The sequence below is a fragment of the Dissoconium aciculare genome (genome assembly GCF_010015565.1).
Source record: "Dissoconium aciculare CBS 342.82 unplaced genomic scaffold K489scaffold_21, whole genome shotgun sequence".
NCBI lineage: Eukaryota > Fungi > Ascomycota > Dothideomycetes > Mycosphaerellales > Dissoconiaceae > Dissoconium > Dissoconium aciculare.
The window spans coordinates 180379-193025 of NW_022984971.1; the positions used below are offsets into that span (position 1 = coordinate 180379).

The following is a 12647-nucleotide window of genomic DNA, read 5'->3' on the forward strand; positions in this document are numbered from 1 at the left end:
GGTGTAAGGGTAGCATGTACTGTGGCATGGGGAGAGTGTTTCACCTTTGGGGGGGTTTTTTTGGTGTCCATGCCATGTGACAGATGCATTCACTCACATGCAGGCAGGCAGATTAACATACAGTATCAAATGATTTCCATGTCTTGGTCTACGTACCTGACTTCTGTGCCGCATGCAGCAGTGGCGTGGCATCGTACAGTAGAGTTTCTGCAGGAGACGAAGAGCTCCAGAGCGGGATGTCGTTCCACCCATCTATCCATCCATCCATCGAGATTTGGTGGGGAGGAACAAGCAAAGCATCTCAAGCGAGCACTCTGGGTCGCAACCCTAACCCCAACCCACTACAATCCTGCTTGAGTTCTCTCTCTCTGTCTCTCTCTCTCTCTCTCTCTCTCTCCGGGGCAGTGAACAGGAGCATCAAGTCCGGGCGAGAAGGATCAGAGATCGATCGTCGATGGGCGCCCGATACTTTTCGCATCCATTCCCACAGCCACTGGGGTCAGATGGGAAGGTTTGTTGAGGGATCACGACGTTTCGGCACCATCGCTATGACATGGTTGGAGGATGCACACGACCTACAGGGAAGGTTGAGATGCTGACGTCCGACACATCCACCGCTTCCCAAGTTCGTCTCCGTCGTCGTCTTTCGCGAGAGCAACAAGGGGACCGTCTGACCGGCCTGGATGGAGGTATCCTCACTCATGGAGTGCGGTGCCTCGTCGAGCTATTACAGTATCGTCAGAGCCGCTGCGGCTCAGCGGAGGCTGTCTGGTGTTTCTCAACTGTACACGGGGTAAGGTCGGCGTCCACACTCCACTTCAGCATGTGGTGGTGGTGGTGGTGATTTTCACATCATGCGGGCTCGAGATGCATCGCGGAAGCAGATCCGGCTGGCTGGATGTACTGTGCATGTAGACAGGTACCCCGACATGCCACCATGCATCCACATCCACATCCACTCATCACCGACAGACGACTTACCCTGCTCGAGGGATGATTGGAGAGATATAGTGTAGATGAAGCCCATCGCGATCATCTTCCTCCCCCCGGATGAGTCGTTCGCGGAGTCACGACATCGATAGACAGAGGAGATGGATGGGGAGATGATGTACGATATAGCGAAAAGGCGGTCTGGATGCGCAGTCGGTCGTTGTAAGGTGCCTGTGCTTGCGGCTCCTTGTCCTGCTGCATCCTCATCACGCCAATCCAATCCAATCCAATCCAATCCACCAACAGTGATAGAGATCATAATCCAGGGCACAACTGGATAACAACACAAGTCACCAGGGATACATAGCCGAAATCTCGTACGCGTAATGGAAAAACCCACCTGTGGTCATCGTCGTCGTCGTTTGTCGTCGTCGAAATATGTGCCCCTCCCGCATCACACACATCTCCCCGGCCCATCCGCGAACCCGCCCGTCCGCCCGGCGATGTACGGCATGTGCGATCTCATTATACATACCTGCAGCGGCGGCGGCGTCCTCCGCGACGCTCCTCCTCAACGTTTCTCCAGAGAGGCGCAACCTCTCACGCCCAGGCCAGCAGACATCCCTGCGGGCTGGTTTCTGGGTGGTGTTGATGGTAGACAACCACTGTGAGGGCGACGATGGAGTCGAGAGGGTGGATGTATGCCGCGACCGTTCCAGCCTGGATGGATGCGGGACAGACACCCACCCTTCTGCGGATTCTTATGCGCAGACAGAAAATGAAAACTGCGCATGTCATTATACGTACGCAGACATGCCAAAGTCTGTTCGCTGTCATCGAGCCTGTCGCATTGCCTCTCATGTCACGTCATGTCATGATCCGACCGGGCCGGGATCTGACGCGGACACGTCGCCATGCAGCGCGCTCTCGCCTACTTTCCATCTCCCGTTCCTCGCTCGGCTCGGGGAGCAGGACAAGCGAGAGAGCGCAGCTGACGCCACGATACAGAGATCATATCGGTACGCCCCGGCCGGCGATGATCGTGGCGACGAGGAAGATGACTCTGTCGAGCTCTGAGAGAGAGGACGGCACTAATTCAGGTCAGATGCTGTGTGTCAGTTCGGGACCCGGGAGAGACATGTGGAGGCGCATTCTTTCCGTTTTTTTGGTCCACATACGGGCCGCAGTGTCAGAGAGACATGCGAAGGGTGTGGTGGTAGGTGTGCACCGGTTGTTCTAGATATGGTCGGAGGACCTGACCTTTTTGTTTTTCTCCCTTCCTTTCTTTTACGAGACACGAGACGCAGACATTCCAGGGAGATCGGATCGCATGACGATGACGGTGGAGAGACATGTCATCGGGCTTGGCTGGGTATGTTTCTCACCCTGAGTGGCTTTTCCGTTTGAATACTGCAGGTGCGGAGTGGTGAAGGGGCGAAGATCGATGTCTCTTGTGCAGTACCTATTTATCTGGACAAGGGTTTGATCTACTGGATGTGCTCGTGTCATGTCTACTACATCCAAAGAGGATGGCTTCGGTGCGCATGATATTTTTGATCTACAGTATCGAACGGACCTCTCTGCTGCAGTAAGTGGTGGTCGGTCACACGAATGTATCGCGATGTTCAACCCATGTACAGTAATAGGTATGATCAAAGAATTTCCTCAATTATTACCCATCGGATGCCGAACTTTCATCATGCACACCAGGGCGCCCTCACAGATCCGTCGTGACAAGGATATGCACCAATACTGCATGCAGGCTTTCCCTCCGTGCATGTATCGTATACCTGGAGGGCTTTTCGCATGTGCATGATTAGCTGCATGAGGATCTCATGGATGTTCCCAATGACAATTACCGACGTCGACTGGTTTATTTTTTTAACCCCCATCGTTTTAGACCCATCGAGGAATCAATGGGCATTTGCCGAAGACTTCCAAGGTTTCGGTGCATTGGGTCGCAGGAGAGCACACCGCATTTCCCACCACCTGCATGAACACTGCAAGCCTCATCCGCCTCAATTTTTTTTCTCCTTTCTGCTCTCCGACGCTGCTGCTGTTGCTGCCGTCGTCGTTATTGTTGTTGTTCGAGGCTATGGAGAATGGGGAGAAACGCGCGCCTCCACTATTCTCGACCTGTGTCGGCGTCGTCCAGCCGCCGCTGCCGTGAGAGCCCGTCACGAATCTCTCAACCGGAGTGCCCTCTCACCATTCCATTCTGGAGCACAACCATCCACCGCGCGTCGTGGTGTCCTGTCGATCTCTCCCCAAAATCTGGGGCAATTGGCGTCCAGATGCATGCCGATCGCATGGATGTCTCTACCCCGTGCCCAACTCTATCCTGCATCCAACGGCATCTGATACGCTGGCCCTGGCTTGTGATAGACATGGAGATCATCGCTTTGCGCGGTCGACTCCACAACAGCTTGAGATGTTCATCAACCCCACCAAGGCAGGGGAGAGTGAGAGGTCGCTGGACCGCGGCACCAGAGGACGAAGTCGGTCCTACATGTAGAATCGTAGATGATGTTGCGCTTCCGTAGGCGAGGCTATCTATACGAACTCACGAATCATCAGGCAGGTGGTTTCCGTGAGAACACGGCCGCCGGTCAAGAGGGAGGGAAACGTGCCCTAGATCTTCTCTCCACCACCACCAATTCCTGTTCGACCTCCTCCTCCTCCTCCACATGCCCAGATGTGATGAATCTGTCTATGAATGATGCCGAACCCGCGCCATCGATCGAAAACTCAGTTTCTCTCGGGGGCGCACTCACATCGTCTTGGCCAACCCATCACCACCACCACCACCACCACTGCTACCACTGCTACCACCACCACCACCACCATCATCGCTGCCGCCGCTACTATTGCGCTATGCCAGAGACTACCTCCACTAATTCATCCACATGCCACCGCCACTCCAACCGTTCCCCGATCAGACATCGCCATCGCCTTCGACCTGACACCCATGCCCATGCCCAATCCCATACCACTTCCACAATCTCCCCTCCGGATACAAGCAAGACCTTGACCCGCATCGCGACACATCAAACCGACCTCGTTGATCCCTGACCCGACGGACCTGTAGATATCATTTCCCTCTGTTGTGCCATCTCCCAACCGACGCACTTCATCCTCCTCCTCCTCTTTCACCACCTCCTCCTCCTCCTCGCACGTCGACATTGTTCGACCCTCTCACACGCGCGGACCTCATCAAACGCGTCGTCTCTGGTGCTTCACGGACACAGAGGACCTCGAAAGTCGTCTTGTGGTCAACTCGAGAGACACCTTCTTCCTATCCTCCCCGGCCCGGAACCACTAGTCTTCAGCTAAAACAAAGCCGCTCTTGGTCATTCTTCTATTCTCTCTCCAGTGCTGCTGCCGCCATTCTCGTTTCCATTTACCACTCTTCGCGCCCTCAGCTGCTGCTAGTCTTGTACGCTGTGTCAAGTGATACGACCTCCTCAACTCTTCTCGTGACACGCGGAGAGGACCCTCACGCTTGCTTCATATACACCAACCGCAGCTGTACATCACCATCCCGAAGAAGCAATCGCGTCGTCAGCTTCTCAGCCTCATATGAGCTGCCCAGTTTGATTCTGGATTCGGGCCTCGCAAGCAAATCCCACCTCGCTCTCCTCGGCTCTGACGCCACTGCCACTGCCACTGCCTATCCCGCCTGCCTGCCTGCTTGACTGCTTGCTCGGCTCTCCACCCGAGTTCGCCAACCCGTCACCTTCCATACTTGCTCTTCATTTGCTATCGCCTCTCCCGGAATAGATATGGCGAGTCGCGCGACCTCGCCACTCCAGATCTCCTCTGATTGCTAAGACAACATCCTTGGCCGCTGTTGCTTTTCCCTCACATCACCGGCTTCTACCTCGCTCTCCCGATCTTCTCGCCCTGGCACACTCCCAGATCCGAGCTGCTTTCCTGTTCTCTCTATTCTCTTGAAGCGACCTGGTCACGATCTCTGATCGACACTGTCGTTACCACTTTGAACACGCTTGTCCTACGACCTGGATTGGTTCGTCGCTTTCATCTGGAACTTTCTCGCAAGTGGCTGCATCAGAACGATACCCGCCTCACGGCACCAGCGCTGTCATATTAAAAGAGCTTGGGATAATTAGCAAGAGCGAGGACATTTAATTGGTCAATTGGCAATATCCCCCTCGGGGATTTAGACTCCCACACAGAATGGCAGGACATTCTGCCATGGCCGAGCGCCTGGACATATTTTCTGCCTCTTCGGCTTCCTCCACGGCTTATAAGATTCTCAAAGCTGTGCAAGTCGCAAATCCCATCGTCTTGCTGATCTTCTATCTCGTCGTGGCCACCACCCTATCCGTCTTGAATAGCATAAAAAAGGAAAGACGGGAGGCGCAAGAAACGAATCTGGTAGGCCCAGGCGGCAAACCTTTGCCTCGGAAGAGCCCGACTCAAAGAGTACGCGATACCTCAGAACATGTAGAATTCAGCCAGCCCAGGAAGCTCTTCTTCCAGTGGACCAGCATCGGGGTCGTTCTCAGTCTGGTAGGCAACATGGTCGTTGTCGTCCTACATGCGTTGGTGGAGCAAGAAGAGCGCTATTGGTGCGGCGAGGCAACAACGGTATGTTCAAGGAGGGGGAGGAAACATCATCGTAACCGATGACAGCAGCAACCAGGACTAACGATATACGACAGGTCTACCTCGTAGCTTCTTTCATGGTGTATTTGCTATTCGTCATTGATTTGATCGAATCAAAGCATTCCCCAACGACCGCTCACTGGATGAGCTGGATCTTGGCGCTGATCATGGAAGCTATCCTCGTGGCGACGACTCTGATCGTTTACACCGCCGCGCATCGCGAGCTAGGAGTAGATCGGCCAGCTGGCGGAGGCTTCCAAGGAGACATGACGGGCTGGGAGATTCTCGAAGTCATTTTCGATCTCGGTCGCATTTTCCTCCTCGTTGCGCTCGTCACATTTTACGCGCTGTTCGCCCTGGACTGGAAACCGTCCAGGAAGAACAGGGTCGAGGAAGTGAACATCCCCGAGGAGTCTTCTCCATTGTTGTCTGATGAAAATCAACAAGCCAATGGATCTGCGCATGTCGACTACGGAACACATTCTCAGGCGAACGGAGACGCCGCGAACGGAGACGCCGACGGCAGCAGAGCGACAGGAAATGGTCACCATGCTGCTGCAGCACATTCCGGATCTGCAGAAGAGCCCGCGGGATGGGAGAAGCCAACGTCGAATCCAGAAGTCCATTGGTGGGAATACATCAACGCGTATCGTGTCTTCCTGCCGTACGTTTGGCCCTCCAAAAACCGCAGACTGCAAGTTCACTTCGTCATTTGCATTTTCATCATATTCCTGCAGCGTGGCCTCGTGCTCCTGGTTCCGACTCAACTCGGTCACATCACCAATATCCTCGCCGGCAAGGGTGGCACATTCGGCATGCCGTGGTTCGCCATCATCATCTACGTCGTCTACCGTTTGTTCCAGGGAGCGCAAGGTCTTCTCTCTGCGGCGCGCACGTTGTTGTGGATTCCCATCCAGCAATACTCGTTCCGCGAATTGTCTGTCGCAGGTTTCGAGCATATCCATCAGCTGAGCCTGGAATTCCACCTGAACAAAAAGACTGGCGAGTTGATCTCTGCTTTGAGCAAGGGTGAGGCAGTCAACACCTTTCTCGAATCGGTCACGTTCCAGATGATTCCGATGCTGGTCGATTTGCTGGTCGCCATGGCCTACACTTTGTTGTACTTTGACGCATACTACGCCCTGGTCATTGCTATCGTGACCTTTTGGTACGCCTATGTGACCATTCACATGGCTTCGTGGCGCGCAGATGCACGTCGCCAATCTCAAAACGCTTCTCGCGCCGAAAGCGCAGTCAAAACGGATTCCATCATGTCATATGAAGCCGTCAAATATTTCAACGCGGAACAGTTCGAGTTCCAGCGGTATCGGGAAGCCATGGGGAAATTCCAAAGCGCTGAAGCGACCGTCGTTTTCTCACTGGCAGTCCTCAATACCGTGCAGAATCTCGTCTTCATGCTGGGCCTGATCATCATGAGCTTTATTGCTGCATACCAAGTCACCACAAGGCGCTTGGACGTGGGCGATTTCATCACATTGCTGACGTATCTCGCGCTGCTCCAAGGACCTCTCAACTTCTTTGGGACATTCTTCCGACAGGTTCAAAATGCGCTGATCAACACCGAGCGGATGCTGGAGCTTTTCAAACAGACACCCAGCGTGGTCGAAGACCCCGATGCGATCGAGGCTACGACCTGTGAGGGAGAGATTCGGTACAACGATGTGCACTTCTCATACGATGTGCGCAAGTCTGCGCTGCGAGGTCTCTCCTTCACTTGCAAACCCGGTACCACTACCGCGTTTGTTGGCGAGTCGGGTGGTGGCAAATCTACCATTTTCCGCCTGCTGTTCCGGTTTTATAACCCGCAAAGTGGCATGCTCGAAATCGACGGGCGCGACATTTCCACCTTGACCCTCGACAGCTTGAGGAGACACATCGGTGTAGTCCCGCAAGACACTGCCCTCTTCAACGAGTCGATCATGTACAATATTCGATACGCCCGGCAGTCTGCTACCGACGAAGAGATCTACGAGGCATGCAAGGCTGCATGTATCCATGATCGCATCCTCAGCTTCCCGGACGGTTACAATACCAAAGTCGGCGAACGGGGTCTTCGCCTTTCTGGCGGGGAGAAGCAGCGTGTGGCCATCGCACGCACCATCATCAAGGATCCGCGAATCATCCTGCTCGACGAAGCGACCGCCGCACTTGACACCAACACCGAAGAGCACATCCAATCCGCATTGCAGACCCTCGCTCAGGGCCGTACCATGCTCATCATCGCCCATCGTCTCAGCACTATCACCATGTGCGACCAGATCCTCGTCATCCACGACGGCCAGGTCGTCGAAGCGGGCTCCCACAACGACCTCATCGCCAACAAGTCCGGCCGATACGCCTCCATGTGGCGCAAGCAGGTACGCGCCGAGCGTGCCGCTCACGAAGCCAAGGTCCTGAGCGACAAAGCCGAGCGTCTGCGCCGCGAGAGCATGAACACCCGCCCCCGCGCCAGCAACAGCTCCAACTCAGCCTCAGCCGGGATCGCCAACGGCGGCGTCATCTCCTCCACAGGGATTCCCTCGGGAGACCACCATCGCAGCAACAGCTCCAGCGACGACGAACACCTCGGCGGCACAGGCGACACGCACGAGGAAGACGGCGACCACTCCACTTCCTCCTCGACCACGCTCCCTCACCACCAGCAGCAGCAGCAGCAGAATGGTCCAGGAAACCTCTTCACCTCCCCCGCGCCGAATTACAACTCGAACCCGTCCAGCAACGACCACACCACAACCCCCTCCGGCCAACCCGTCCCTTCATCCTCGGCCTTCCGCTCCCCATCGCCCGTCCTGGAGGAAGTCAGCCCCACCTCGACCGAGCCGATGACGGCACTGGCATCCCAACTCCCCCCCTCCGCTCCGGCCGCCGCCACCACGACGGATGCCGTCGCCACCAGCGAGAATGACCCCGAAGACCCCACCACCGCCAGCACCGTCGCGGACATCAGCGCTGATGGCGGCGTGGCGGAACCCACCACTGACGTCGCGAAGGGCAGCCTGGGCAAATGAGAAACTCACCCCTCTTCCCCTCTCGAAAATCGATCCGAGCGGAGACTCGCTTGACGCAGACCACGGCCGCCACGCCGATGGCCGCAGGACCGAGCTGAGCTGAGCTGGAATGAAACGAACGAGACGTCATGGGGGGCTACGAAGAAATGTGCGAAAAGGAAGGCGAGGCGGGGCGGGGACGCGGAAAGGAAAGGAAAGCATCAGACAGGAAGGGGGGAAAGAACGAGGATGAGTGGAGAGGATACGAGCGGACGGGCACGCCACGCCACGCCACGACGAATGAGAATACGACGACGATGTGTTTTTTTCTTCTTCCTAATCTGAAATGTTTATTTTTTCGCCCTTTGATTTTCTCTCCTCGTCTTTTCCCGGGGTTTTTTCTCGTTCTCTCTCCGGTGCTTGTTCTTGGCGCTGCTGCGGTTGCCGTTTCCCTCGCTCTGCTCTGCTCTGTTCTGCTCGGACTGAGTAGTCGAGCCGAGAAAACCAAATGGAGACAATCCAACCGAGAAAATCAACCCGAGAGAATCCACCCGAGGATGGAATGGATTCGAATTAGACTGGATTGGATTGACATGACTTGCCTCGAACTGAGTTTGATTGACGCCGGCGGCGATCGGACCACCGACGGCTCCATTCGTACGTATATGTATGTATATACGTATACATGTACGTATGAAAGACCGAAAGAAAGAAAGAAAGAGAGAAAGAAAGAGAACCAAAAAGTTGGAAATCTCTCTCTCTCTCTCTCTCTCCTCGGGCTGATTAGTTATTGTTGGGTATTGGATATTGGCCAGCGGTTCTTCCGTGACGTTTCTTCAGTTTTTTGTCTACAGTATTTCCGGGGGCCGGGGGGGGGGGGGGCTCGAAACTTCGGAATCCGGTCGGGATTTTTCTCCCATCTGGGGTTGTTTGTCAATATTATTTTGATTCTCTGCGGTATTCGAGGACGACGATGACGACGACGATTTCAAAACGAGTTCGGATTGTCTCCCCGGTTTTATTTTGATTTTCATTCGTTTGGGGATCTGGGCCCGTTCAATTCCAGTTGGTCTCTCTCTCTCTCTCTATTGATCGGTCATCGTCACCGCCCACCGACCTTGGAACCGCGCTTCAAAAGGAATAAAGGATCATGATGATATTAAACCCTGACAACAAATTGTAAAGAAAGGTCGGGGTGGGAACCTCAAAGGTCTCACCAGGCACAACAACAACAGCAGTTATACTACAAGCCGCACGAACACGCCCCGGGCTCGACCACGCCGCGACGGTGCATCTTATGGTCGCCGGTGTAATGCTCGAAGTGGTCCTGGCCGTCCAGACGCTCGGCGCCAGGCGGGACCGGGCCCAGGAAGGCCTCTTCGCTGACGGCGCCCAGGGAAGCCGCGTGGCGCCGGAGCTCGCGCGTGACCTTCTCGACCTCGGCGTCCAGGTCGAGGAAGGACCGCAGGAAGGCGCCGACGTCGGTGTTCTCGCGGTTGCCGCTGAGGCTGGGGCCGGCGAGGGAGGGGTCCGACGTGTAGATGTTGACGTCGGCGCCGCTGTGGCCGTGCGTCGACCAGCCCAGCTGGGCCCGCCGCGAGATCATCTCCGCGAGGCTGTAGGCCGCGTAGTCCGGGTCGGTGATGAGGGCGGTGAGCTCGGAGGAGGAGGGGTCGGTGATGCCGAGGGAGGTGGCGAGGAGGGATTTCAGGTAGGAGGTGAGCTTCTTGTCTTTGGCGGCGGAGGAGGTTTCTTCCTCGGGGGAGGAGGAAGAAGTGGACTGGTGGGAGATGAGGTAGTCGTGGTAGGCGTGCGCCGTGTAGGAGGCCGAGTGCGTCGCGTTGGCGAGCACGCTCGGGTACCAGAGGTATTCCGGGTAGGTGGTGTGGAGTTGGCGGGCGGTGGCCAGGCCGCCCGTCTCGTGGTCGGACGTGCTGACCATCAGGGTGGGGACGTCGGTGGATTCGATGAAGTCGAGGACCACGGACATGGCGCGGTCGTAGGCGAGGACTTCGTGCACCTGGGCGGCCGGGTCGTTGGCGTGGCCGGCGTGGTCGATCCGTGAGCCTTCGATCATCACGAAGAAACCCTGTTCCGAGTCTTGCGTGGCGGATTCGAGGAGTTTCAGCGCGGTGCGGGTCATTTGTTCGAGGGACGGGTATTCCTCTTCCTGGAAGCGACGGTCGATCTCGTAGGGCACATCACCACCGGCGAACAGGCCGAGGAGAGGCAACACCGCATCCGTGCCGAGATTGTCGAAATCGTCCCGGTTATCGATATAATTCCAACCTGAATTCTTCGCCGTCTCCACAACATCGACATCATCAGCACGGCAGCTCCCCAGCGTCTCATTGCCGAGGAAATGACATCGCCCTCCACCGAGCACCAAATCCACCATCCTCCCCAGCGGATGAGTCTCCCCGATCAACTGCAGCGCAATCTCGTCCTCCATGCTGCGCGTCCGCACATGGCTGACGAACACCGCGGGAGTCGCATCGGTGATGCGCGTCGTGACCACCAATCCAGTCGTATAACCCATCCGCTTCGCCGCCTCCATGACACTCCCACAAGGGCCGTGATCCGGCAAGACCGAAATCGCCCCGTTGTAGGATTTGATTCCACACGAGAACGCCGTCGCGCCGGCGGCCGAGTCCGTCACCAACGAGCTCGAACTCCGCGTGCGGCTCTGTCCGATGAGATGGCGATCGAGGACGAGCGTCTCCGCGCCCCAGGGAAGACCCTCGGTATACTGTCTCCAGCTCCGGGTGAGGGCCAGACTCGTAGGTCCCATCCCGTCCGAGACCATAAAGATGAGATTCCTCTTCCCCGTGATTTTCCCTCCCTCCTTCCCGCCGTTGTTGTTCCCATCATCCGGATCTCCGCCTACCCGCGAGACCTGCTGCTGGAGGACGACGGCGAGCACGACGACCACGATCGTAGCGAGGAGCGCCCAGACGAAGAACCCTATCTCGCGCCATTTCCGGCGGGGACTGGTGCCGTCTGTGTCGGCTTGTTTGCCGGTGCGGTGGCCGGTGAGGAGGGCATCTTCCTCTTCGAGGCCATGTTGGGTGTCGGCGGAGTTTTGCGAGGGAGGGCGGTGGAGGAGCGGTTCCGGTTCGCGCGAGGACATTGCTGCCGTCTGACGGGGTGTTTCCTTCTCTGTCTCTGTCTCCCTTTCTCTCTCCCCCGTTTCACCAGGGGAAGACGATTGTTCTAGGTTAAGGGCTGATGTTTTCAATTAGGGCGGGTTGTGAACGAATGGATGAAATTGTGGATGTATGAAATGGGACGTCTTCCAGGAAGATGTAAGTATCAGGTTTAGAGAATGTATATAGTTCGAAAAAGAGAGACCAAAGGTGATGTGGGCAGCTGCAGCAGAGAGGCCGCCGGCTTGAGGTGATGTCTCAGTCCGGGCGATGAAGTGATGATTGAGTGACCAGACAGGCACGCGCGCGGCGGAAGGTGGTCTAGTCATTCCCCCGTCGGCTCGTTCGGTCGCTAGGCCAGGCTAGGTATTAGGTACACTCGAGGCGAGGGATGCAAGTTCGCCCAGCCGGGCACGTGACGCCTGAGGCAGCTGCTGGATATCTATCACGCAGGCTGATCATGCGCCTTGTATCCTTCCATCCTCTCCTTGGCATCTGGCGACTCAGTGATCCATCCGTCGTCTACCTGGATGCACCCAGGAAGCAAGATCATACAGGACCGTATGTGTAGCCCTCTACCTCTCTCACTGTGAGTGTGTGTCGCAATTGTCCTCTACATTCTACAGAACAACATCGATGGTCATGTTCGCCGGGATCTCATCAGGGTCCCAGTTGATCCGGCAGACTAGACTGTCCACAGGGCTGGGGCACGGAATCGAGGAGATAAAGTAGAGGGAGGAATGACTTGGCGGGGGGCCCATTTCGAGGGTCTTCCTCCAACTCGGCCCAAATTGATGGGGAAATTGATGGGGATTTGATGGCCGAAATCTCACGATCGATGGGACGGAATGTCATGTCATGTACATATACGAGAAAAAATCGGGAGAAAACCCAATTGAATGTCGGATGCACCACGCAGAAAAATTCCTCACGC

The 12647-nt window shown here is 56.1% G+C and overlaps 5 protein-coding genes across 5 annotated transcripts; 4 read left to right on the plus strand and 1 right to left on the minus strand.

The window, feature by feature from the left end:
- Positions 1 to 984: 984 nt before the first annotated feature.
- Positions 985 to 2372, plus strand: K489DRAFT_130964 (uncharacterized protein). Its single transcript, XM_033599043.1, has one exon. It carries the CDS (start codon positions 1369 to 1371, stop codon positions 2005 to 2007), a length of 639 nt encoding a protein of 212 aa, XP_033455247.1. The 5' UTR covers positions 985 to 1368; the 3' UTR covers positions 2008 to 2372.
- A 97-nt stretch (positions 2373 to 2469) lies between these two features.
- Positions 2470 to 3714, plus strand: K489DRAFT_385179 (uncharacterized protein). The gene has a single exon (XM_033606030.1). It carries the CDS (start codon positions 2779 to 2781, stop codon positions 3289 to 3291), a length of 513 nt encoding a protein of 170 aa, XP_033455248.1. The 5' UTR covers positions 2470 to 2778; the 3' UTR covers positions 3292 to 3714.
- Positions 3715 to 5127: 1413 nt separating this feature from the next.
- Positions 5128 to 8588, plus strand: K489DRAFT_374545 (uncharacterized protein; the record flags this gene model as incomplete). Its single annotated transcript, XM_033603538.1, has 2 exons — positions 5128 to 5541; positions 5616 to 8588. The coding sequence occupies 2 exons, from the start codon at positions 5128 to 5130 to the stop codon at positions 8586 to 8588; spliced, it is 3387 nt and encodes a 1128-aa protein (XP_033455249.1).
- Positions 8589 to 8620: 32 nt separating this feature from the next.
- K489DRAFT_130926 (uncharacterized protein) lies at positions 8621 to 9677 on the plus strand. Its single transcript, XM_033599042.1, has one exon. It carries the CDS (start codon positions 8717 to 8719, stop codon positions 9542 to 9544), a length of 828 nt encoding a protein of 275 aa, XP_033455250.1. The 5' UTR covers positions 8621 to 8716; the 3' UTR covers positions 9545 to 9677.
- Positions 9561 to 11991, minus strand: K489DRAFT_385183 (alkaline phosphatase-like protein). The gene has a single exon (XM_033606031.1). The coding sequence runs from the start codon at positions 11695 to 11697 to the stop codon at positions 9811 to 9813; it is 1887 nt and encodes a 628-aa protein (XP_033455251.1). The 5' UTR covers positions 11698 to 11991; the 3' UTR covers positions 9561 to 9810.
- Positions 11992 to 12647: the final 656 nt, after the last annotated feature.